This window comes from Saccopteryx leptura, chromosome 5 (genome assembly GCF_036850995.1).
Source record: "Saccopteryx leptura isolate mSacLep1 chromosome 5, mSacLep1_pri_phased_curated, whole genome shotgun sequence".
Classification (NCBI taxonomy): domain Eukaryota; kingdom Metazoa; phylum Chordata; class Mammalia; order Chiroptera; family Emballonuridae; genus Saccopteryx; species Saccopteryx leptura.
In genome coordinates, this window is record NC_089507.1 from 96,278,179 (window position 1) to 96,305,116 (window position 26,938).

General features: G+C 40.7%; 1 protein-coding gene across 4 annotated transcripts in view; it reads right to left on the bottom strand.

Annotated features, from left to right (window-relative positions):
* The window catches only part of DIP2C (disco interacting protein 2 homolog C), a 471,590-nt gene that overhangs the window by 139,203 nt on the left and 305,449 nt on the right, over window positions 1-26,938 (bottom strand). For all 4 annotated transcript variants that reach the window (XM_066387148.1, XM_066387147.1, XM_066387146.1 and 1 more), the window contains 5 exons: window positions 21,238-21,447; window positions 11,580-11,714; window positions 8,908-9,027; window positions 7,603-7,800; window positions 1,407-1,498 (listed from right to left, as the gene is read on the bottom strand). In XM_066387148.1, coding sequence (XP_066243245.1) covers window positions 1,407-1,498; window positions 7,603-7,800; window positions 8,908-9,027; window positions 11,580-11,714; window positions 21,238-21,447 — 755 coding nt within the window. The remainder of the gene's footprint in view (window positions 1-1,406; window positions 1,499-7,602; window positions 7,801-8,907; window positions 9,028-11,579; window positions 11,715-21,237; window positions 21,448-26,938) is intronic.

The following is a 26,938-nucleotide window of genomic DNA, read 5'->3' on the forward strand; positions in this document are numbered from 1 at the left end:
TAGCATATATCCAAATTTCCTTCCTTTTACAGGCTAAATAATATTGCATAGTACATATACAATGGGTACATTTTCTTCTCCATTCATCATTCATCTATGGACACTTGGGCTGCTTTCACCTTTTGGTTTTTGTGAATAATGCTGCTATGAACATTGGTGTAGAAATATCTATTCAAGTCCCTGCTTTCAATCCTTTATGAAATTGAAGTAAAATTGTTGGATATAATGATTCTGTTTAATTTTTTAAGAAACCACTGTACTATTTCTCGTAGCAGCTATACAACTGTATATTCCTACTGTAGTGCATGAGGGTTCCAATTTCTTCACATTCTTGCCAACACTTATTATTTTCTATTTTTGATTATAGTCAGTCTAATGAGTATGAGCAGTGGTGGGATTCAAATAATTTAACAACTGGTTCTCAGTCATTAGGGCAGAGAACCAGTTGTTAGTACATAAATGTATTAAAAAGATATACCGAAAGGCACTTTATTCTTTCATGCATTTAATACTTAAGTGAGAACAATAAAAGAGAGACACGTGGCACAGGGGTTGGAAACCACTGATCTAAGGTAGTGGTTTTCAAACATTTCTATAATCTTCATACAAATATCAGAATGGTTAATCCTTTTGTACACTGGCACAAAATTTCCGGCAGACTAGCACTGGGCTGGGGATGGCGGTTGAAAACCACTGATCTAAAGTACACAGCAGCATATGGAAAAAAGGCCAGAAAACTTGGTTCTATACCCAGCCCCACATCTAAACTGGAGTGTGAAGCTTAGACAAGATTATTATCTGCTAGAGTATAACACTGAAATGGAAATACTAATGTCTGTGCTTTGTAACTTACCAGATTTCAGTAAGAATAAAAACTTGCTTTTTAGTGAAAAACAGTAGCCTATATCAATAAATTTAACATTAGGAAAGGACTGGTAACAGCAATTTACTGCCAAGATAGTCGATCTCATGACAATTATTATTTTTATAATTATTATTGTAAAAAAAGTTTTAAATATGTATGCCCTGCCAGTTCAGGTCGACAATATAGTCTTTTTCAAACTAGGAGACAACATATGACACAGGCATCAGGGCCAGACAGAAATGGAGTACTGGCTACACCACTTGCTAGTCCTGTACCTACATCTGATTTTGATACTTAACCTCTCAAGTCTGAGCATCCTCATGGATCGAATGTGAGAAGAACTCCAGTTAAGCCCACTGAGTTGCTGTAAAGATTAAGTTACTTGTTACATAATTGCTCTGATTCATAGTAAATGTTAAGAAAGCCTTATTTAGTAGTGTTAGTATAAAGAGACACTGGACTCTGAAACTTTACAACTGTGGACATCTTTTCCATATAAGACAATGTGTTTTACAGATGTAATAAATTAAACTGCACTTACCCTATCTCCAGGCCGCACCATTGGTTCTTGCTTTGTACCTAATTTATGAAGAATGTTGTAAGCAACCTTCATACTTCTTGTCCATAGTTTGCCTATCAACACAAATTATAAAGACACAAGTAATTGGACACATGTGTTTCCAGCTATGTATAAACATGCACATTAAACTATATATAAAGTATTACTTTTTCATTTTAAGCCTTCAAATAAGTTATCCTGAGTTTCTGGAATAAAGATGGGAAATAAAAGCCAGCAACTCTGACTCACAAAAGCTAAAAAGCCTGAACACTGAAATATAGCGCTAATACAAGTACTCTTAGAGTGCAAAGTGTCAAAGCAAAGTCAGAGAGAATTTGAATTACCATAGAACCTGGGGGAGATTTCTGGGGAGAAAGCATGGCAAAGACCACAGCAATAGTGCATTACCACTAATGTATGTTGTATAAAATGACATACATTTCTTCTGTTAATAAGCCCTGTAATGAATGTAAAGAGTATGTAAAACAGTCTTTAAAGGGCCTAACCCCTTACCCTCCCCAAGACTTATGTTTCTCAACTTCAAATTTTTCTAACATCAGGGTTTCAGGAAAGGAATCTTGAACTTAGATAATGATAGATATTTTGAATTATTTCAAAGTTTCAACCTCTAGAAAAAATGATCACTGAGCAGGATTTTAAAAAGCACTTCGAAAAGAATGACCAGCTTTAAAGAACTTGCAGATTTGAAATCCCTTCACCTCAGTGCCAGAGTTTTCCACAGCATCATCCAGTCAAAAGTAAATACTCTGGGATATAATAAATTTGACTTTAAAATCCAACATGAGCTCTCGGACACATAAAAGTCTTTCATAACTTCTGTGTCTATGAGCACTCAAAAGTAGTCAAAGTGTTAGAAGTTCTACTAATTCAGTAGTAGTATAATAAAGTTAAGAGCAATTTCACCTGTTTTCTATAAATGCAATAAAACATCTTCCTATTTTCTATGTAAAAGCTAAATTAAAAAGTTTTTTATTTACTACGTATTTTGACTTTAAAAATCTGAATTTGCCCTGGCCGGTTGGCTCAGCGGTAGAGCGTCGGCCTAGCGTGCGGAGGACCCGGGTTCGATTCCCGGCCAGGGCACATAGGAGAAGCGCCCATTTGCTTCTCCACCCCTCCGCCGCGCTTTCCTCTCTGTCTCTCTCTTCCCCTCCTGCAGCCAAGGCTCCATTGGAGCAAAGATGGCCCGGGCGCTGGGCATGGCTCTGTGGCCTCTGCCTCAGGCGCTAGAGTGGCTCTGGTCGCAATATGGCGACGCCCAGGATGGGCAGAGCATCGCCCCCTGGGGGGCAGAGCACCGCCCCTGGTGGGTGTGCCGGGTGGATCCCGGTCGGGCGCATGCGGGAGTCTGTCTGACTGTCTCTCCCTGTTTCCAGCTTCAGAAAAATGAAAAAGAAAAAAAAAAAAAAAAAAAAATCTGAATTTATTTTGGATGGGATTTTGCAACAACTCAATTAGGGTTACTAAAGTGTTTACCTGTCACAGGATTTATCAGCTTGTCTCACCTAGTGAGACAAAGAAAATGCTTTCATTATTTTTGATTCTTCTAATTCCTAGGACATTCCTGATTCACAGTAGGCAATCAACACATTTTTGTTTTATTAATGTCATAAGCAAGCTATAAAAGCATCAACTTGTAGTTGTGGCACTTTAGTCATTCACTGATTGCTTCTCATATGTGCCTTAACTAGAGGGCTCCAGCCGAGCCAGTGACCCCTTTGCTCAAGCCAGCAACCTTGGTCTCCAGCCAGTGACCCTTGGGCTCAAGTCAGTGACCACAGGATCATATATATGATCCTACACTCAAGCTGGCAACCCTACTCTCAAGCCAGATGAATATATGCTAAAGCCAGCAACCTTGGGGTTTCGAACCTAGGACCTCAGCATCCCAGGTCAAGGTTATACCCCCTGCACCATCACTGGTCAGGCATAATTTTTTTTAAGGAAACAATTATTTTGTGCCTTCAGATTTGAGGTACACAATAATTAGGAATATAGTTAAACTATAATTAGGAATTATAGTTGAATAAATAATTACAAATGATTTATTTTAACGGAAATAAATCTGTGTTGTAAATGAACAAATGTATTACAACCAATTAGCATTATTATATTTTGTTCAAGTTTCAACTTCATCCTCAGCTTGGAATATTAAAGTTGGTATCACCATAAATTCACTTAAAGCCAGATTATAATAGAGAGCTTGAAAAGGGCAAGACACTTTTGGCAAAATTCTAGAAATATACTTGGTGTTTCTCAAAGAGAAAAGGAAAAAAAAATGTTGCTGACTTAAGTTAAAAAAGACAACCATTCCTGACTGGTTTATAAAGAAGAAAGAAAAACAAACTTCTAACCAAGAGTACCCTACCTAGTAAACTTATCATTCAGAATTGAAGGACTCGTGGAGAGTTTACCAAACAAGCAAATGTTAAGAGTTCATCACCACTAAACCAGATTTAAAAAATGTTAAAGGGGCTTAAAGCTAAAAAATGGGGGGAAGTACTAATTAGTAACATCAAAACATAAGAAAGTATAAATCTCACTGGTAAAGGTAAATATATACTAAAGGTTGTGAATTAATCACTTATACAGCTAGTGAGAAGGTTAAAAGACTGAGAGGTGACCCTGGCCGGTTGGCTCAGTAGTAGAGCATCACCGGCATGTGGAAGTTCTGGGTTTTTTTTTTTTTTTCAGAGAGAGAGAGGGATAGACAAGGACAGACAGACAGGAACGGAGAGAGATGAGAAGCATCAATTATTAGTTTTTCATTGTGCGTGGCAACACCTTAGTTGTTCATTGATTGCTTTCTCATATGTGCCTTGACCATGGACCTTCAGCAGACCGAGTAACCCCTTGCTGGAGCCAGTGACCTTGGGTTCAAGCTGGTGGGCTTTTTGCTCAAACCAGATGAGGCCGCGCTCAATCTGGCGACCTCGGGGTCTCGATCCCGGGTCCTCTGCATCCCAGTCCAATGCTCTATCCACTGCGCTACCGCCTGGTCAGGCAGTCCTGGGTTCAATTCCTGGCCAGGGCACACAGGAGAAGTGCCCATCTGCTTCTCCACCCTTCCCCGTCTCCTTTCTCTCTATCTTTTTCTCCTTCTCCCGCAGCTAAGGCTACATTGGAGCAAAGTTGGCCGGGGTGCTGGGGATGGCTCCATGGCCTCTGCCTTAGGTGCTGGAATGGCTCTGGTTGCAATAGAGCAACGCCCCAGATGGGCAGAGCATCGCCACTTGGTGGGCTTGCTGAATGGATCCCGTTTGGGTGCATGCAAGAGTCTCTCTGCCTCCCTGCTTCTCACCTCAGAAAAATACCAAAAAAAATTTTTCTTTTAAATAAAAAGACTGAGAAGTTTTGGAAGGGAAGCACAATGGAAGGAAGTTATTTGCTTAACATAATTTACTTTTATTAATTTAATATGATGAAATACCATGTGTTCTCTTCATATGCATTTTTATTTATATTGGTAAATGGAAAGCATAATTTTTTTATTTTAGATGAGAGAAGGCGAGACAGTAAGGCAGACTCCCACGTGCACCTCAACCGGGATCCACCTGGCAACCCCATCTGGGACCAGTGCTCCATTACTGAGCTATTTTTAGCACCCAAGGCATGTGTACTCCAATGAAGCTATTCTTAGTGCCTGGGCCTAGGCTTGAACCAATTGAGCCACTGGCTGTGGAAAGGTAAGAGGAAGAGAAGGGGAAGGGGGGGAAATACATGGCTGCTTTTTCTGTGTGCCCTGACCAGGAATCAAACCTGGGACACCCACATGCTGGGCCAACACACTATCCACTGAGTCACTGGCCAGGGCTGGAAAGTGTAAGATTTTTTATTTTTTATTTTTTTTTTTGTATTTTTTCTGAAGCTGGAAACGGGGAGAGATAGTCAGAGAGACTCCCGCATGCACCCGCCCAGGAGCCACCCGGCACGCCCACCAGGGGCGAAGCTCTGCCCACCAGGGGGCGATGCTCTGCCCCTCCGGGGCGTCACTCTGCCGAGACCAGAGCCACTCCAGCGCCTGGGGCAGAGGCCAAGGAGCCATCCCCAGCACCCGGGCCATCTTTGCTCCAATGGAGCCTTGGCTGCGGGAGGGGAAGAGAGAGACAGAGAGGAAGGAGGGGGGGGGCGTGGAGAAGCAAATGGGCGCTTCTCCTATGTGCCCTGGCTGGGAATCGAACCCGGGTCCCCCGCACGCCAGGCCGATGCTCTACCGCTGAGCCAATGAAAGTGTAAGATTTTTAAAATAAGTTTGCTCACAACCTTCATTCATCGTTTAGAATTTCTGTTTCTCACTGGGAATTCTGCTACCCGAGGCCTTTGAGAAAGCTAGTCTAAGGCCATACCACCCTGACCACTCCCAATCTCGTCTGATCTCAGAAGCTAAGCATGGTTGGGCCTGGTTAGTATTTGGAAGGGAGAAAGTTACATTTTAGAGTTGAATGCAAACCACATACTGTAAATGATCTAGCCCTTCAATTGTACCATAGAACAATTCAATTCAATGAACTTTTCTCTGAATCCTTTCAGGATTATCTGATATTGAAATGTTCATCTACTTAGTGTTTCTATATAAATAACACTGTTCTCTAGTTTTCATAATAAACAACACTTTCATTTAATGTCCTGATGAATTACAAACTTACATTTGGAAATACATTGCTTTCTTATATTTCTTTACTAAAATAAAAACAAAGATTGACTCATAACATATGTCTCATAAAGATGAATAAAACACAACAAAATATAAATGACTGAAAAGCAGGAGTTGGGATGCTCTGGTGTAGATATATGCACTCCACATTTTCATAGATAACATCAGTCTGTATCTGAAACCACAAATTCATCTTAGGAGAGTCAGTACTACTATGTTCTCCATCCCATCAACAGAAGAGGGTCCACACTTCCAACGTAGCTCACCAGCCCCTGAGAACCACATCTCACTCATCTTTGGTCTCCAAGTCATAGTGCCGTGCCAGCGCAGACAATGCTTCAAACACCTCAAACAGCGCCTGTGGCTGACTGATGAATGCTGTGTTCATGCATGCACACAGGTGGGTCCTAGAATTCCCAGGATGTGGGCAGATAAGCCCTGAAGAACAAGCTAAGCAGCAGCAGTTCCAAGTACACAGTCAGCTCTATGGCTGAATCTGGCAAGAGGTGAAGCTAACACAGGAGATATTCTATCTTTTTGACTCGATGAAACTAATTCCCAAAAGCATAACTAAAAAGAAAGATCAAGCTTATGCCTCATTACGGGTGAAATACTCTTTTCCACTTAGAATTACTCAACAAAGTCATAAAAACGAGGCTATGAAACACCTGTCCTAAACCCCACCCCATTTCTGGAGACAAGATGCATAGGATAGTGACTATTGTACCTATCGCAGGTGCTTCCCAGGGCCTCACCTCCCCGGACTGACCCCAGAAGGCTGGACTTCATATTATTTAACATAACATTTAATTCTTGATCTGAACTGCTAATGCAGAAATCAATTTCTGTTCCAACTGCAGTTAGAAGAGTGTTAGTGTCATAAAAACAAAGTTCAAAAAGGGTGCTCTAACCTCATACATGTAGGTATAATACGAGTCATTCTGGTCTTTTAGTTATTAAGCTGGTTTCTTTGCAAAGCTCCGGCAGATAGTGTGCAAATAATCTGACAAATCTGCTTCTTCAGGGTCCCTTATTCATGGAATAAAGAGAAAAGGATCCTTCTGGTACCGTAAACTATTTCCAAAAACTTACAGACTGCATTAATAGTACTAAATGAAGAATTAAGGAAAAGCTCGTTTCTCTTGTTTTCTGAAAAAGTCCTTTACAAACATTATGTTTCTTCTGAATTATATATGTCAAAGAGTTTAGATACACATTCTTTAACTACCAATCCTTCCTAAAACCATTAATTTCAAGAATATTATATACATCCCAACATCTTGTTAGCATAATAATCACTAAGTTTTTGGATTCTTTTTGGATTAAAAAAACATTTAACAAATAATTTTTCGTATTGAAATAGAATAATTTTCCTGAAATATTTTCTTTCAGATTCCATTTATTTCAGGACCAAAAACATAAAAGCAGCTCAAATATAAATTAGCCACCCTGAAAATGGCAGATGTGTGGCAAACAGAAGGCAGACAAGGGTTATAAGATTACCATAAGTGAGGATGTACAGTGGTTTCCCATTTGTGTCCATTGTGGTCAAGCACGGAGCCTTTGGTGAGATGGTTCCCCATCGTTGTAATGCAGCTTCTAAAGACGGGGGCCAATTTGTAACCACACCCAGCTGCTCCCCTCGCATGGCCAACATCTGTGCTCCCTCTGGCTTTGGCTGGTTCGGATCTGGTTGTTGAACTAAACGTATGTAGACACAATAGGTTTAAAAAAAAATTCATATTAGCACTATCACATTTTTATTCTTTTTAAAGAAGCTAAGAGACTTACACTTAAGGTATAAATTTATTAGTACACAAAAAACATGTACACATGCTTTTCTAGAATCAGGGCTATGGCCTACCTACTATCCTCATCAATGTGACCGAGGCACTGAATTCTTACAATTTCCGGGCAATGTTGGGTGAGGTACTTAAGGAGACATGAGTGCATTTATAAACTGATAGCAAGTAAAGCTATGTATTTGAATATGCCTAGAGACTAGGACTGCAACAACTATGTTAAAAATATCAATTATCAACAGAGATTAGTAATTCTGTAGTCCAAAGAGCTCAAATCTTTTGAGCTGAATTATATTTTGCCTTTAAATACTGAGGAGTAAATTTAAATTTGCTGCAACTACTATGAATAATGAACACAGATTATATTTTCCTGATTAACCCAAAAATAAATGCTTCATAATACAATGCAATTTGTCCAATGCAATTTGTTAAGGTATGTGAGGAGTTGAGATTTTTTTCTCACTTCTGGAAGAGACTCTTATAGTTTATGACTGACAATTTCCACCCGCTGGGCAGAAAATCAGTTCTATTTTACTTGTGATGTAAAGAACAGGAACATAGAGTTTGCATTTGATAGAATAAGTATTTTGTTTTAATTTTAGGTGGTTTATGTTAAAAGGCTTGTGAGCACTAAGGGGTGAAGACACTTGCTCCAGGGTTTATACAGAGTGGAAACAGAATGGGACTGGCTGCACACTCACTGCACTCCTCTTACGTTTATTCAGAGGGAACTGGGCTGCTGTCAGCAAGGTTTCTATGATTTACTTGCATTTCTGAAACCTGACAGAACCCTAAGAATGAGTCCTGGCTTGTGGGATGGTATTCGTGTACCTTTATAGGACATAATTCCTTTACAGGAACAGTACCTGTGGTCTCTAGATAAGATTCCTATCTTCTAGTGAATGCCAAGATTATTATTCTTAAAAAAGTCAATAAAAAATATCATTATAGTTTATGGGACTAAAGGGATGTTGAAATAAATAGGGTAAAAAAAGGGTTCTTTTACCTTCTAACAATTCTTCAAAGTCATCAACAAAGAACTCCCGTAATGGTGGTCGTTTTGGTCGTTTGAGGGTATTGACAAGCTGTTGAATTTTTGCCGATACCCGGCTACTTACTGGCACTCCTGAAAAACAGAACCACGGGGCAGATGGACTGACTTTAGTCCATTGGGTTTGAACAAGCACCACAATGAAATGAAATGGATGGCCTTGAGATTCAATGTCCCTCAAAGTGTCACCTAGGACAACGTACAGAATGAAGACATTCTACTAGGTAGACAGTCACGGCTCACTGACCGTGCTAGAAGCTGCAAGAACGTAGAGACTCAGCAGAAGCAATTCTCATTTACAACTTCCTAAGTCATCCTGATCTGGTGATGTTAGGAAAAGCTTCAACTACAGATCAGGCTCAGTCCCACCTCCGAATTCCAAAATGGTGTTTGTTACCTCCTCACTCACACTGTCTCTGACCCCCACTTTCAAAGGTGACCAGAGTGCTGACGAAGGAGAGAGACTCCTGTGAGTCCCTGTCTCTCCCGAGACCCCTGGTGCCCAGCCTCATTGGACCAAGAGAACATTTTATTGGAGACACAGAATTTAGGTGCCCTGCAGCATCAACATGCCACCCCCAACATCCATATCTCCTAACGAGAGCAAGGGGACTGGGTCCAACAAGCGCCTCAGCAGGCCGTCCACACAGGTGACCACTGTGTCCCTCCTGAGTATCTCAGTTCCACTCTCCTGAATGAACGTTCAGGCAATACATTCTAGAAGCACAGCAATTAGACTTTGGTCTAAATCAATTTTTCTGTATCACAGAATACGAACATATATTTATCCATGTGTACTGAGAAACAATGCCATGTTACAATATTTCTTACAACAACGAATGTGACATCATTTTGAAAACTGAGTACATGAAATGATCATCAAAAAAGGCAAAATATTTTAAAATAAATAACTCCAGTTAATGAGTAAAAGGAGTACCAAAATGCTAACATCCTTAACTAGTCAAATGCACCTACTGCAGGTAAATCTCATTCCCGCTGTAAGGTGCTTGGCAACCCGCACCTGGTTCAGTCTGGGTGTGGACTTCACTGCTCTCCCAGCCTTAGAACCACAGCAGAAGGGTCTCCTTCACAATGACGGAGGCACAGCCTCCTTCACTGCAGGCTTCACAACAACAGACCTTAGCTTTCTAAATGAACATGGCAGAATTCAAGTAAATTTTTCTGTCAAATCAGAAACATTTTCATAGATAATCTCAAAATACTCTATGGGTACCTTAAAAATATTTTAGTTTTGAAAATATATAAAAATAGATAGTCCAGAATTCTTAGTCCCTAGACACAATATTTCCACATTAAATAGTCCCACTTAATTTGGTTCAGATGAATCCGAGATCATTTCATAAGGTCACTGGTTCTCTATCTTAGTTTAAAATGTGTAAGAATCATTCTAGGACCTCCTGGCCAAGAGTATTTAATGTCAGTTATGAGGCATAGCTCAGAACCCACTTTCTAACAGGAGCTCCAAGTGATTCTGATACAAGAGATCATCACACACTGGAAAACTCCGGACTGGACCACATGGGGCTCAAATGGAGTCATGTGGACGACATATGAACTTACCTGGGAGGGCAGGTAAAGATGATGAACTTCAAAAACAACAGTTATTAAAATGGTGATGACTAGAATCACAGTATAGACTATTGAATAAATAGACTTTGCAGAGTTTAGCAGAGAACTAACGCAAACATTGAAACAAAGTATTCCAGAGAAACCAACCATATGGGATACTGGGGTGACTTCAAATGTACTAACAGGAGCTCATGAGCCTTATTGATTTGGGCTCTGGCCATTACAAAGAGGCGTGCTCCCTATTAGAGACTGGGTCGAGGCCTTCCTTGTCACCTCTAAATCACACAGTACGTACCACAGGACATGAGCACAGTTAAATGGATGGCACACCAATGCTCCTTTGTCCATCTTCCACAAAAATAGCATTTCATGTCACCATTGGGTTCTATTACAACTTTCATGACCCCAGGAAGGACTGAGACTTAAGGAGAGCAGAATAAAACATGAAGTTCATGTTCAAGTCTGATACCTCAAATGGGTAACAGAAACGACCACCATGATCGGAATATACCAAGATTAAGGGTGATATGAGGAATAAAGAAGCTCCCCTACTGTAGTATTTTATCAAATCCCTAAAATTTTTTTTCAATATGGAGAAAAAAAGACCCTTTTCTTCCAAATTCAAAAGTGCCACATTGGCTCATACCTGCCAACTAATTTGTTTACATTTAACTTCATCCTGTCCTTCTAAGTAACCATTCATGGTCTTAACACTTGCACACTAATTTGTTAATTACTGAACCAACTTTAGTTATTCATTAGCAAATACATCAGAATTTTATAAAATTTCCTTTTCTTCTTATGACTAAATTCCTACCACATTTTTTTTTTACAAGGAATAACTCTTGCCCGATTGGAGATAACCGCATTTCTTGTGACTATGCCACCTTCTACAGCAGGTTTGTAAAGAACTTGATAGACTAGATTTGGTGAGTTGACCTAATTTTATAGAAGAAACACATTCCATCATGGTGTAAAAGGAAAATTAGTGGAAATTAGAGTTTACAAAGAAGAGAAGAAAATACCAGGAGACATACCATCACCAGTCTCCATGAGCTCAGCATTGCCATACTTTGGTGCTGTCCGCGATGTCGTTGAGCCTTGTGGCCTTTCTACTTGTATTGAGTGTTCTGAGGTGTATGTGGTTACATCAGGAGGTGCAGAGTGATTTTCTGTAAAGAAGCAAATTACAAGTTCTCTAGTGATCATGATAGAGTTATTCTGAAGACTAAGTAAATTGACATATATAAAGTTCTTAAGACATTTCTTGATAGGGGCTGGGCACTTAAGAAATATTAGCTTTTCTGTTTGTTTCAGCATGAATAATACTGAGCAGTCATTCTAAAGCATGTGTTTATACAGTGTGTCCATAAAGTCATGGTGTACATTTGACTGGTCACAGGAAAGCAACAAAAGATGATAGAAATGTGAAATCTGCACCAAATAAAAGGAAAACTCTCCCAGTTTCATACCATATCCAGTGCAGTTCGATGTGAGCTCACACACAGATTTTTTTAGGGCTCCTTAGGTAGCTATTCCGTATAGCCTGTACAGACTCGTCACTGACTGATGGCCTACCAGAACGAGGTTTCTCCACCAAACTGCTGGTTTCCTTCAACTGCTTATCCCACCGAGTAATGTTATTCCTATGTGATGGCGCTTTGTTATAAACGTGCTGATATTCACATTGCACTTCGGTCACAGATTCAAATTTAGTGAGCCAGAGAACACACTGAACTTTCCTCTGTACCATCCACATCTTGACTGGCATGGTCGTGGGCTGCTCCACCGTATACACGGCGTTATGTCATCATCTGCGCATGTGCACATACTACCACATCATCCTACAGAAACTGGGAGGGTTTTCCTTTTATTTGGTGCAGATTTCACATTTCTATTGTCTTTTGTTGCTTTCCTGTGACTGGTCAAAAGTGCACCATGACTTTACGGACACACTGTAGTTTCGTGAGCATTGGTGTCAGTTACGCACAGTGAGCTGTGCCACAGGCTTCCCTGCTGTGCTCATTGATGATGATGTCAAGCACTTAAATGGTTAAGTGGGGAAGGTGCAGTTCTTGTATGTATGTATGTATGTATTTTCACTTTTTGTGTATGACAGAAGCAGAGACAGAGAGAGGGACAGATAGGGACAGACAGGAAGGGAGAGAGATGAGAAGCATCAATTCCTTGTTGCGGCACCTTAGTTGTTCATTGATTACTTTCTCATAGGTGCCTTGACGGGGGGGGGGGGGGGGGGGGGCTATGGCAGTTTAAGTGACCCCTTGCTCAAGCCAGCGACCTTGGGCTCAAGCTGGTGAGCCTTGCTCAAACCAGATGAGCTTGCACTCAAGCCAGCGACCTCAGGATTTCGAACCTGGGTCCCTTGCGTCCCAGTCCGACGCTCTATCCACTGCATCACCACCTGGCTTAAATTATGTTTTACATTAGTGTACAGCAGCAGTTCTCAACCTGTGGGTCGCGACCCCGGCGGGGGTCGAACGACCAAAACACAGGGGTCGCCTAAAGCCATCGGAATATAGAGGCGACCCCTGTGTTTTGGTCGTTCGACCCCCGCCGGGGTCGCGACCCACAGGTTGAGAACCGCTGGTGTACAGCATAGTATTAGACACTCATATACTTTGCAAAGTGTTCCCCCAATACTTATCGAGGCATTCAGGAGATCACAAAACTATATCTTCTATATTCTGAGTCCCACTAATGGGTATTATGCTATTAACACATTGTTGACTACTCACAAGTTAACTCCTGTTTGCACTTGCATTAGCTATTACAATTTTTGAAACTCAGGGTAATATAGGATTATTGTATTTGTGAGTTCTTGCCCTGGGGGTCAAAGTTCGAAAAACAGCACACTGTTCTATGTTCTCATGTGAACTCCTTTTCTTCCCACTCCTCCAGGTGAGAGACTGCAAAATCGAAGGTACAGTAAACAAAAACAATCAGTGTTGAGCCATCTAAACTTGGACTATCTAACCCACTTGCAGCTTGGACATACATATCAAGGATATTGTAAAATCTTTTTTTGTACCATTACATGTAGGTAATTGCTATATAGTATACCACACCAAAAAAATTTACTAAAATATATAATATGTATAAAATATAATATGCAGCAGATATGTACAAAGCTTCATTTAAATTCATTATGTATAAATAAAGTATACTGAAGTTTATTTAGATTGTTTCACTTCATACTCAATTATGAAAAAATAGCCGGTGATATAACGTCTGTGTAAAATTGCCAGTCAACAATGTGTTAATTTTGATTTGTTAATCCTTATTAGATGGAAACTTGTCAAGACTCCATAGTTCCATGTGACAGAAGTGATTTCTTTGTGCTGTAGAAAGGGGAGCTAGTACTAGAAAGCTTCCTCCAGACATTCCCTCCTCAGTACCACAGGGGGATTGGGGGCCATATAAACAGTGAAATCAGAAATAAAAAGCACAAGAGAAAAAAGAAGGCACCAAGCAGTTCCTGTAAAGGACACTGTTCACAGTCTCAGAGCTGAAACAAGAAGGCAGAATGTAGCCCTCAGCTGGGAACGTGCATGTCTGGAACTCAAATTTTTGCTGCTCTGAGCACAACTGTACACGACCACAAGGCCAAACATACGGATTTGGGGTTACACATAATCTTAACAAGTAGGTGGGGATTGCCGAGAGTAAGTAGCAGAGGCAAAGAGGATCATTCAAATCACCTCTTCAATGATTCAGAGACTATCATCCTTTTATTACCCCACCTGAGCTTTGCCAAAGAGACCTTACTTCATGTTGCAAAATAATCTAATTCTCCATGGCCAAGCAGTAACTCACTGGGGGCTCCTATTTCAGATAAAAATACAACAGATGCTGATGTGTGCGAAGCAGACTTTCAAATTGCACCTAAAACAAAAGCAGCTAGGCCCTGGCTGGGTAGCTCAGTTGGTTAGATATGCCAAGGTTCTGAGTTCAATCCCCAGTCAGAGCACATACAGGAATCAATCAATGAGTGTATAAATAAGTAGAACACAAATCAATGTTTCTCTTTCTCTCCCCCACCCCTCACTTCCCCTCTCCCTAAAATCAGTAACCTATAAAAGTTAAAACTAAAGCAATTATGACATGGGTTCACTGCATTGTGACTTTTTATCCAGAGTCACTGCTTGCTGTTCAAGTGATGCTGTAGACTCATCAGTGACAGACAGCCAACCTGTCTTTATATTGGGTAGCAAGAATTCTGCCATGTTTCCACTTTGAAGTTGGAAAAAATAATTATTGCAATACATCTGGTGATTGAAAAGTAGGAACAGTGACAGCTGGGTGACTTCAAAGTGCTTTCCAAATTTACTTAGATGTCACTTCCCCTCCCACGCCCTGTCGAACTCCTTGCATGTGCTATCACTGTGGGTTCCTCAGCCCAGCTCCTGCTCCTGTGAGGAAGCCAGAGGACGTGCTGCGGTGATGCACTGCACCGTGTTTTATTTTGATAAAGACCAGGACGGCAAGTGTTTAACTAGGTTACCTATCTTTGGGGGAATATTTTTTAAAATCTTGTACATAACAGATGCTCAAGAAACACTTGGTGGGTAAAAAAAAGTGGAGTCAGGCTGAAAGTGCAGGTTCAAAGGTCTAAGATGCTTGTCAGCTCCAGGCACGAGGCCAGTGGAGTCAGGAACATTTTTAAGATTAAGAACCCTCATCAGAGCAGGGTTTTTATTTGTTTTTTAGCAAGAGGGACTACTATTGTTTATATCAATTTCTCAGTACTTTTAAATCAAGAGGAAAATGGCAGCCACCTTCACTGTGAATGCTTCCCATGAGCTATCTGTGATATCTTCACATCCGCCCCCCATAGAGTGGATTCAGCTTCATCTACTCCTAGCTGGCTTTTACTGTCAGCAGCTGGCACGGGTCACTCATGAACCAGGATGGGCACAGAGGAAGGCAGGAGGGAAATGCAATTCTGCCATTTTTCATGGCAGAACTGGCACACTGCTTTGGTGCCATCAGTACCAGGGGTCCCACCCCACACAAGGTTTTAGTCTGTTCCTCTAGGCAGCAATCTACCCCATTTGCATAGCTATTTCTGGCCATGACCATTTCAGGGGCCCGGCTGGTCTCCCTGCTAACCCCACCTTGGAAATCACTGCTTCCTCAACTCCTCCTCATCACCTGCTTGGACAGGCATCTGGCTCAGTTGGGCATCCTGTGTCTTACTCAGAGGCTGAAGTTACCTACACCCAGCCCACAATGTCTGCTCAGCAAATGCTGGATGAAAATTCAAAGAATGAATGAATAAATTAAAGAACACTCGACAACTACTAGATAAAATGCCTCCAGTTTTAATACCCACTGGAAAGAAGCATTCTTTAATTCTAACTGTATGAACTGGAATCTGCAGGGGTCATGGCAATAAACCCCACTTTTAAGCCTGTTAATTATTTTTCAGTCCCCAAATAAAGAAAAGTGGGGAATCTGGTTTTCATAAGTAAAAAGAAACATGTTTATGGACCACTAATTGGTGATATATGGTAACATGTTCAAAGGAACCCAAGTTTCTGTACAGTAAGAATGTCCCATCTAGGTTTCCTGTCAACTCAATCATTGTTGTCATTGAGAAGAAACGAAGAAATGAGGCACCTGTGGTCCAGGCCCTCAGACCACCTGGTTTGCCCAGTTTCCTGAGATGACATGACCATGCCCCCCACACAGTGGTGGAACCAGGACTGCGGGTGAAAATGTAAAGGTAAACAAAGTTTAACTACCAGCTGTGATCTTGACAAAAGACAACAAACACATGGTAAAAGGAACATACAGAGACTGTGAGGGGAAGAGCCGGTCCTTGAGGGAGTCAAGCATTACCCTTGCTGCTAGGGACTTGGCTGGATCACTCACTGTACTGACCCAATTCCCATGTACAACCAATAAGAGGAGAAAACTTCCCTCCTTGGTTTTAAGAGTCAAGTCCACTTTCACTGGGTATCATGAAAGGCAACTAACAGGGAAGCTCTAATTGGTGTCTTGACCAAAAGTGACACGTGGCAGATAATATAGGCAGTCCCCATGTTACAACTAAGATAGACTCTGTAGTTTTGCTAAGTCAAATTTGTATTTAAGTTGGAACAGGTATATTTACCTATTAAATGCAACATAGACAGATGTTTGTCTTAGCATAGTATTTATTTTTACCTTTCTGTGAATTTAATACTTAAACATTTTCAAATACAACCTTAAACAGAAATGATGGACTTGTTGGAGAGGAGGGGACTGGTGATAGAGTCAGGGTTTGATTCTGCTGCTGGGGTCAGTTTCTTGAAGTAGCATCAAGGGAGGTTTGTACAGAGCTTTTCTTTTTCTCGTCATAAATGGCCCTGTAGCATCTCAGGCCTTCGGTAACTGTACAGTAAACTTCAGTGAACCTCTCTGTATCAGGATCTTGCTCCTCTAACTTTGCCATTCCTGCTTCAATGAGATGAAAAGCATCAGCTAACTCTTTTATAGAAAACGTTTTTGGTTCTAGAGTTTCTAGGTTCCTGTTTTCTTCCCCAAATGCTGTCATCTGCTGCTCTAGTTCCATAAGGTCTTCATTGATTAGTTCTTTGCCATGGAGTAAACTCTATGATATTATTTTCATTGATGTCCAACTGCAGTTGATTACCAATAGCCCTTATGGTTTATAAGTACGAGTTGTCTATAAGTCGGATGTTTGTAAATTGGGGACTTACTATATATCATGTGAGGATTTATCTTCTTATTCTTTTAATAACCACTCAGGGACAGAACAATATACTTTGTTTACCTTGTCTCCTGCTGATTAACTTTTCCTGTATGTGTGAATATGTGTATCATGTGTGTGAGTATGAGCTTGTGAGCATGTATGTATGGTGTGTGATTATGAGTGTATGGGTGTGTGTGTGAGCATGTGTGAGCTTTTATGTGTGTTTCAGTTGCATGAATGTGTATGAGTTTGAGTTTATGTGTGAGCATGTAAGTGTGATACTGAAAATGACAATTCACAGCTACTTTTCAAATGTGCAGGCAAATCACCCACAGACTAAATCTGGAGATGGTTAGAAAAGGACTTAGAGGCTCTATGTTGAAACTTTCCTTTCAGCAGCTTCTGAGAGCCAGGGTTGAGTTCAGGACTATACAAATTCTCACACCTAGAACTGCCTATCTCCCACATTTATGCCATGAAAACTCCATAGAGACGTGAATGCAACTGGTAAACACATTTTAGAATTGTAGGAAGTATGTTCTAATGTCAGAACATAAGTCTTCAGCTTTGGACTACAGCTTCCTGATTTTTGTCCATAAACTCAAATTGATGATAAAATGCTCAGTGGGATTATGACAGAGACACTGAAATCCTTATTGTTTATGCAGTTTCATTGCATTTTACCTAAAAAGAACTCTGTTTCCATTTGTAACAAGCAATGGAACAAAGAAGCTCAGGAGACAGAGAGACCACAGAGGGTCTCTCAGGCTCTACGACCCAGCAGATGGGAATCTGACTCCTCAGCTGGCTGCCCCGGGCAGGCACCCTGCCAACTGTGTAAGCCTCAGTCTTTCATCTGCAAAATGAGAATGCTACTCCTCACTGTGGTTGAGGGAGCTAAGTGAAAATGCACCTTATATCCTGCAGTGACGTGATCATGTGATCACTATCATCGTGGCATCAGGCCGCCCAAACCCACAAGTTTCCTCTCTGTGGTTTCTCCCCTTGTGTAGGGACCCTTTCCTCTCAAGAAAGAATCTGTGAGACTCACATGCAGAAAGTATAAATGGTTGTATTACTGCTTTCTGAGTTCAATGCATTTAAACATTGGAAAAGCAGAGCTAAATAGATGGATTTTCCCACATGAAAGTGTAAGCATGTCAGTAGACCGTTCCTGCAAAATGGGGTGTGCAGAGTGCATGAAGGGTTAGGGTACTCATGGGTCTAAAAGTCAATACTTTGATTTTAAGTATAAAATCCAAATAAATAAAATTAGTTACGAGAGGTGAAAATCACCAAAGCATTTTTTGGGGGAAAAAGACAGGATCAGACCTGTGCCCTGACAATACAGATCAAGACACAAGACAGTGTACAAGGGGGAACATGGGGGGTAGAGGGGCTGCAATGGTCCAGATGGGGCCTGGACCCAGGGGCCTGGAAGCAGTGAGGGAGAGAAATAAGGCTTGCAGACCATGAGGAACCAAATGCCCAGGATGTGGCCACAGATGGATGGGGGAAGGAGAGCCAAGGACAGCTGAGGCCTGAGCCTGCTCCTGGGAGTACGGCCTCAACAGACAAGCTGACCTCAGGGTCCAGGGGGGGGGGGGCAATGGGCACTCTCCAGAGGCACTTTGGAATATGGACTGGTGAAGCACTTCACAGTGACAAATGCTATGTGTAAGTTGGAGAGGAGCGTGTGGCTTTGAAACCTGGGAGAGGATGAAATCGGCAAGAATGTAAAGCCAGGGCAGGGAGAGGAGCCAACAGGAGGGGCGGAAAGGACCAGAACGGGGACGAACTAGGTGTGGGGCAGACCACAGAGGAGGAGGTAAATGGTCAGTAACATCCAAAGCCAGGGTTCACCCACAGGAGAGCTAAGATGCAAAAGAGCATTAGCACTGAGCTAGCAGATTAGCATTCAACCTTCACCAGAATGAAGGTGAAAGGTTGAACCTGGGAAAGAGGGAGGTTTCTTCCCCAGAAAAGGAAGTACTACAACAACAACAAACAACAACAACAAAACAAAAACAAAAATAAAAAAAGAAGAAGAAAAGATATGAAGACAGACATTTCCTAACCACTTGTTTTCCTCCTACTTGGGACAAAGCAGTGTCTGTAGACACTACCCGACCCCCTCACCATGTAGGGTTAAGAAGCACAAGGCAGTGATTTATTTTATCTTAAGTACCTTAAAACACTCACATATACACACTATTTTCTTATTTGTAGGTTTCTGATGATCTTAACAAAAAGTCAAATGCTGCCAATTCTTTGACTTGCTACTTCTTTTGCTTTGCCACAGGAATAAAGGATTTTAATTTTCACTTTCTCATTTTATTATATTGCCACTGCTTTCTTTCTAAATTTTTTTCATATTCACAGAAAAATCCAAGATATTCTAGGGACTTGTCTTTGTGCTAATATAGAAATTACTGAAATGCCACACACTCAAAAGCTGTATTTAGGCTGCACTTGAGACCTGTGTACATGTATCATGCACACTTTTATAGTCTGGGTAAAATTTAATTCTTCACGCTATCACTTACTCCAGCACTTCACCTGTAAATTCACAAAGGGAAAACCAAATGCAGTGATTAATTTGTTCAAAATTATGTGTTTTTCTTGGTAAGAGTCTGACACTTCTTAGAATGGAACTGGGTCAGAACAGACACAGCTCCAGGAATATAGTGAGAGGCAGAGGGGAGGGAATTCCACATCTGACCCTGTATAGGAACCGGATGAAGCACAGGGCAGGACCTTGGCCACTATCTCAGGTTCCAAAGCACACAGGAAGATATTTTATTATCTAAAAATATTTAATGGTCACACATATCCATGAAATTACTCACTAACTATGATTTCAAACAGAGATTCACAGTGCACATGAACCAGTGTCCATGTTACTGAAAACATCTTACACTGAACCTTAGTAACATCACCTTACATTTGAGAGTTACTTTGAAAAATTTGGAAGAACTTCCCAATTTTCTTCTTTTTACTCAACAGTTCTGAGACGTACAAAGGAAAGAAAAGAAATTTTCCCACTACAAAACTAAACCAGGGAGAAATGACTTCTGAAGATGCCAGTAGCCGTTCCTGCAAAAAATGAGACCAGACTTAGTTCTTCTGACAGCTACCTGCGTCCTGCCTACAGACTCACGGTCTCATTTCTGATACTACTGAAGTGTTTAAAAATATTAATCCACAGCTGCAAATGGATCAGAACAGATCCGGACATCATACTTGTCCCTTCTACACCAGACAAGGACTCATTTCCCTGGCAGATGAGTGACAGACACAAGTGAAGGCAGAAAAATGTATACCTCACTCACCCACATTTGAAACAGCCACACTGCTCATACAATCACTCTCTCTTCCTCTAGTAATTATGTCCTGTTTCATACTATTTCCAAACATCTCAGGCAATGCTTCCTAACTTTGTGTTTTTTTCCAAAACAGAAGTTTTTACTTATCATAGCACCTACATACAAAATGACATGAACCACTGGGGAAATCTGAGTATCTACAGAAGAAAGTGGTAGGTATTTTAAATTAAAGCCCTCCGATTCCTTATATGATTTCCAAAGTCATGGCAAACACTAACATTCCCTGCCTGTTTATTAGCACTATTAAAGTTTCAATGAGGAGCACATTTTAGCATAAATGAGAAGAAATTATGTTAACAGACACGACTGCAAGTTTCCCTAATGAAAAGGTGTGTTCCTTTATGAGCAGCAAGCTCCTGCATTCTAGTTATAGGGGACATCAGGGATGGCGAGAAACAGTAAAACCAAGGGGTTCACAAAACAGCAAAGCCAAAGCACATAAATGCCCAGGAGCCAGAGTGGAACTCTTTGCAGAATCTTAGGTGGATTCCAAGGCCGTGATGTCCACGTAGACAAAATTTTAAATAAAGACTTGGCTACTCCAGGCCACTTAGATACAACAACGAGAATCACATACCGACAGGCACTCACCTATGTGTGTCTGGGCCATGACATCAGCCAGCCTGTGTGCAGTGCCGCTGCCCCCACTTTGGGTGGATGAGGAAGATGTTGTGGAAGTGGTGGAGCCATGGATGGCCTGGCTGATCCAGTGCTCCATGTTGATGCTGCCCTGGCTGGAGGTGGGCGTCCCCTGGGAGTCACCCTGCACGGAGCCTTCATCTTCTGAACCAGAGGAGGTATCTGTGTGACAGAAGTTATTATGCAGAGAAACAAAGAAATGCACCCCACCACAATCAAACACCAAAAACACAGACCTACCTTACCATTAACAGTTTAACAACTCTTGCTTTGAACACTCCTGAAGTTCTACCACTTCTCAGATGAGTTCTTTATAGTATAATGAAATTTTCCTCCAAATCACCTTAATATAAATTGCTATGAAAAGTTTTTTGGGAGCATTAGAACCTTGGACTAAGATATACTCACCAATTTTCTCCACTCAACAGTTTAGGAAGAAGCCAAATGTATTTGTGCACACACACACTAAGTGAGGTGGCCACGGGAGGCATTTCCTCACAGATGTTGAATCTTCATGTATTTCAAAGTGAGATGTCTGCAACCCTTGTTTAGTACCGAGGTGATTTTCTGAGCTATAATTTACTTTTAAGTTCATTCTGAGTGCAAGATAACCATGTACCTCCCCAAAGAGTGAGATATCAGAGAGAATGGTGTAGAAGGAAGAATTCACCTCACAACTAATGTCTCCCAACTTCCCCACCAACCAATATCCTCAAGACCCTGCCTCCTCCTTTGGTGAGGACAGTAAAACATCCCACTGCACTTTATGATCAAACTAAATGTTTTTACTTTTACATTCATTTCTTTAATCTTCTTTTTAATTTTTAAAGTTGACAGACATCATTATATTAGTTTCAGGTATACATCACAGTGATTATACATTACATAACTTATTAAGAAATCATCCCAATAAATCTTGTATCCATCTGACACCATACATATTAGAATATTAACTATATTCCTTATGCTGTACTTTACACACCCTGTTATGTAACAACCAATTTGTACTTGCTAATCCCTTCACCTTTTTCATCCATGCCCCTAATCTCACTGTCATCTGGCAACTGTCTCTGTTCTGTTTGTTGATTTTTGAGTGTTTTTTTTATTCAATTACTGATAAATATTTTTATTGCCATTTTATTGTTCATATTTTTTCCTTCTTCTTAAAGAAGACTCTTTATCATAATTATATGGTTTGGTGGTGATGAACTCCTTTAGCTTTTTCCTGAGAAGCTCTTTATCTGTTCTTCGATTCTAAACGACAGCTTTGCCTAGTAATCTTGACTGTAAGTCCTTGCTTTCCATCACTTTGTTTATCTTATTTTATTTCATTTTAGTGTGTGTGTGTGTGAGAGAGAGAGAGAGAGAGAGAGAAAGAAAGAGATAGATAGGAAGGGAAAGAGGTAAAAAGCATCAACTTGCAGTTGAGGCACTTTAGATGTTCAATAATTGCTTTCTCATGTGCCTTGACTAGAGGGCTCCCACTGAACCAGTGACCCCTTGCTGAAGCCGGTGACTCTGGGCTCAAGCCAGTGACCTTGGGCTTCAAGCCAATGACCTTTGGGCTCAAGTCAATGACTATGGGGTCGTGTCTATGATCCCACACAACACTGCACTCAAGCTGGTGAGCCCTCGCTCAAGCCAGGTAAGCCTATGCTCAAGCTGGCAACCTCAGGGTTTCGAATCTGGGTCTTCAGCATCCCAGGTCAATGCTCTACCCACCATACCACTGCCTGATCAGGCTGCTTTTCATCTTGAATATTTCTTGCTTATCCCTCTGGCCTACAAAGTTTCTGCTGAGAAATCAACTGACAAGTCTTATGGGAGCTCCCTCACAGGTAAGCTTTTTCTTGCTGCTTTTAAGATTCACTTTGTCTTTAACCTCTTGCATTTTAATTATGATGTGTCTTGGGGTGGGCGTCTTTGGGTTCATCTTGTTTGGGACTCTCTGTGCTTCCTGGACTTGGATGTCTCTTTCCTTCACCAGGTTAGTCATTATTTTTTCAAATAGGCTTTCTATTTCTTGCTCTCCCTCTTCTCCTTCCAGCAACCCCATGATGTGAATGTTGGTATGCCTGAAGCTGTCCCAGGGGCTCCTTACACTCTCTTTTTTTTGAGGGGGGGTTTCTATTTTTCTTTGTTGTTCTATTGGGTGTTCTTGCTTCCTTATATTCCAACTTGCTGATTTTAATTCTTGGCTTCATCTACTCTACTGTTGAGTCTCTGTAAATTACTCATTTCAGACTGGTCCTTGGAAGTTCTCACTAACTTCATTGTGCATCTTTATAACCAGTGTTTTAATCTCTGCATCTAGTAGATTGCTTGTCCTCATTTTGTTTTAGTTCTTTTAGTGGACTGTTCTTCTGTTCTTTCACTTGGGACATGTTTCTTTGTCTCACTTGGCAGCCTCCTTGTGCTTGTTTCTATGTATTAGGAAGAGATACTATATCTTCCAGGCTTGGTAGAGTGGCCTAATGTAGTAGGTGTTCTGTAGGGTCTAGTGGCATAGCATCCTGAATCACCCAGGCTGGGCCCTTGAGGTGCACCAACCATGTAAGCTATATACACTTTCCTCTTGTAGTTGAGCCTTATTGCTGTTGGCATTGTCAATGGGACTAATTTAACTCCCCCACCCCCAAGGCTGATCTGCTGCAATGACTGGCTACAATCACTGACCTTCAACCAAAGTGGAACATAAACTATGCAGGGGCCCACCACAGAGATCAGGACTTACTTCAGTGAGGCTCTGGTACCCACTGGAGACCACCCCTTGAGTGTGTTGCTTGTGGAGGTGATGAGGTGGTGAGGTGGTAAGGTGGTTGGACAGTTGGGTGGTTGGTGGTGGTGCTTTTACATGGTCTGACACTGTCCACTGGGTGAACTGTTTCTGGGGTCTCCTGGGATGTGCAGGTCAAGGTCAGTCACCACCGTTGTTCTGCTCAGAACCACCCAGCATGAGCTACAAAGCAGTCTACAGATGGCTGCTACTTGTGCTGGGCTGGGAGGTGCCCGGGTGAGGCCAAGCTGTGAACCAAGGCAGGCCGCTGCTAATGCTGGGCTTGCGACCACTTAGCAAGAGGTATGGGGCATGTTGGGCCCAGATGCTGCTCATTTGAGAGATTTTAGGAAAGTCTAAGACATAAGTCAAAACAGACCATTTTTATGGAAATGTCATTGGGAACATCTTGGGTGGGACTAAAAGATGCATGGGGTGGAGCCTCACGGAATCACCAGGGCAGGGCGTATGAGCCAGGTTAGTGGAGACTCAAGATATGCTGCCAGGCTGACAGCTCTGTGGGGGAAGAGCTCATCAAAGGAACAATGACCTCTGCCTTCTGTCTGTCCCTCCCCTCAGCTCTCACCTGATGTCAAACAATTCAGTCCCTCCCTGTATGCCTCTGGTGCCTTTCAAGTAAGTCACTGCCCCAGTGCTGGAGCTCAGAAGGAGTGAGTCCAAGTAAGCTCATATGCAGGTCCATTAAGAGGAACTGCCTGGGACTCCAGCAGCCCTCCAGCTCCTTCAGCCTCAATACTCAGTGGTTTTTACAGTCAGAAGTTATGGGTACTTCTCTTCCTGGCACTGGAACCCTGGGACAGGCGACTTGGTGTGGGGCTGGGATACCTCGCTCCTCAGCGGGACCTCTGTAGCTGAGTTATCCCTCCCAATTTTTATCTGCCACAGATGGGTATGGACTACAGCTCCGCCCTCCTAATAATCTCAATGCGGCTTATTTAATACCCTAGTTGTAGGACTTTCATTCAGCCAGATTTCAAGTGATTTTGAATGATGGTTCTTTTGAGGTTTAGTTGTAATTTGATGTGGTTGTGAGAGGAGGCAAGTACCATGTTTACTCATGCCTCCATCTTGACCCAAAGTTTACATTCATTTCTTTAAATATTTTACAATTATTTTTCTCTCTGAAAATTATGTATCTTAGATTGAGAAAAAACACATCACATTTTTCATTAAAACAGTGGAAATATTTTTTATTTAAAAGCTTTTCACTTAGCAACAAAGTTTTCAAGAATAAATTATTGGCAGATTTGTTACTTAAACTTCAATGTAATCGTGACATTTAGGATACTAACTATAGGTGAGAAATGTGAGATTCCAGAAGGGGAAAGAAAGAAGGTAAGTAGCTATAGAACATTTAATGAGAATAAAAAAAAATGAGCTTATCTTAAATCAAGATGTCGGACTTTAAAAAAAAATAACACAGTATTTGTAAAAGATATTGAAACTAACATTTACCATTGTGACAAACTTTTTAAAGACTTTTAAGAAATGTGAGATTCCAGGAGGGATAAAAAAGGAGGTGAGTAGCTATGGAACATTTAATTAGAATTAAAAAAAATGAGTTTATCTTAAATCAAGATGTAGGACATTTTTTAAAAAAGACAACAGTATTTGTAAAAGATATTGAAACTAATATTTTACCATTGTAACAAACATTTTTAAGACTTTTGAGAAATATATATTCCCGTATATCCATACCAAATAATACCACATCCCTAGAAAGTTTTTCCATGCCCACTTAGATTTTTATTCCTCATCCTATCTTTTCACCAAAAAACAACCTCAAAACAGCAGCAAAGAACAACAAACAAACAAACAACTAAAGAACAATATTCCTCATGATACTGACGCATAAATCCTCAAAAAATAATGGCAAAAAGAATCGAGAAACATAAAATGAATAGTATATTATGACCAAATGTTGAGCAGGCTTATACATATCAACATGAATTAAAGTTGATTTGGGATTCAAAAGTGAATCACTGCCACCTTGTTAAAGTTAGTTTTCTAAATAAAATTTAAAAGAAAATGAAAAAGAAAAGAGATTCAAAAGTGAATTATTGTTATATACCATATTGGTAGGATAAAGGGAGAATAACCCTAAGTTAACCTTACAAGTCATAAAAAAGTACTTTAAAAATCTTCTCAGCAAAGCAGAAACAGCAAGGAAATTTCCTCTACCTGATAAAGAGCATCTATGAACACTACCAGCTAACACTGTATTTAATGGTAAAAGACTGAATATATTTTCCTAAGATCAAGAACAAGGCAATGATGTTCCTTCTTAACTTCTTTTTTAAATTATCTGGAAGGTTCTAAACAGTGAAACACAGCAACAAGAATAAATTAAAGGCATTCAGATTAGAAAGCGAGCAGTAGAACTGTCTTTACTCATAAATGACATGATCTTGTATGTACAAAATCCCAAAGAAAATACCAAAAAATAGATTATTGGTTTAAGAAAGGAGTTTAGCAATGCCACAGGATACAAAATAAAGACATGACATGTCTTCAGATATACAGACATTAGCACTGAACAATATAGGAATTAGATTTTTTTTAAATTATATTCACAACAGCATCAAAAAGGATAAAACCTTTAGCAATACATCTAACAAAAATTCAAAGTAATACCTAATAAAATGCTAGAAAGGCTTTTTTTGGGGGGAAATTAAAAGCTTATTCTAAAATTTATTTGAAAATACAAAGGATCTCAAATAGCCAAAATAATTTTGAGAAAGGAGGACTTCACTATTTGATATAAAAACTCACTATAAAGTTACAATAATCAAGACAGCAACACTAGCACAAGAATAGGTACATATATCAATGGAACAGAACCAAATAAAGAAAAAA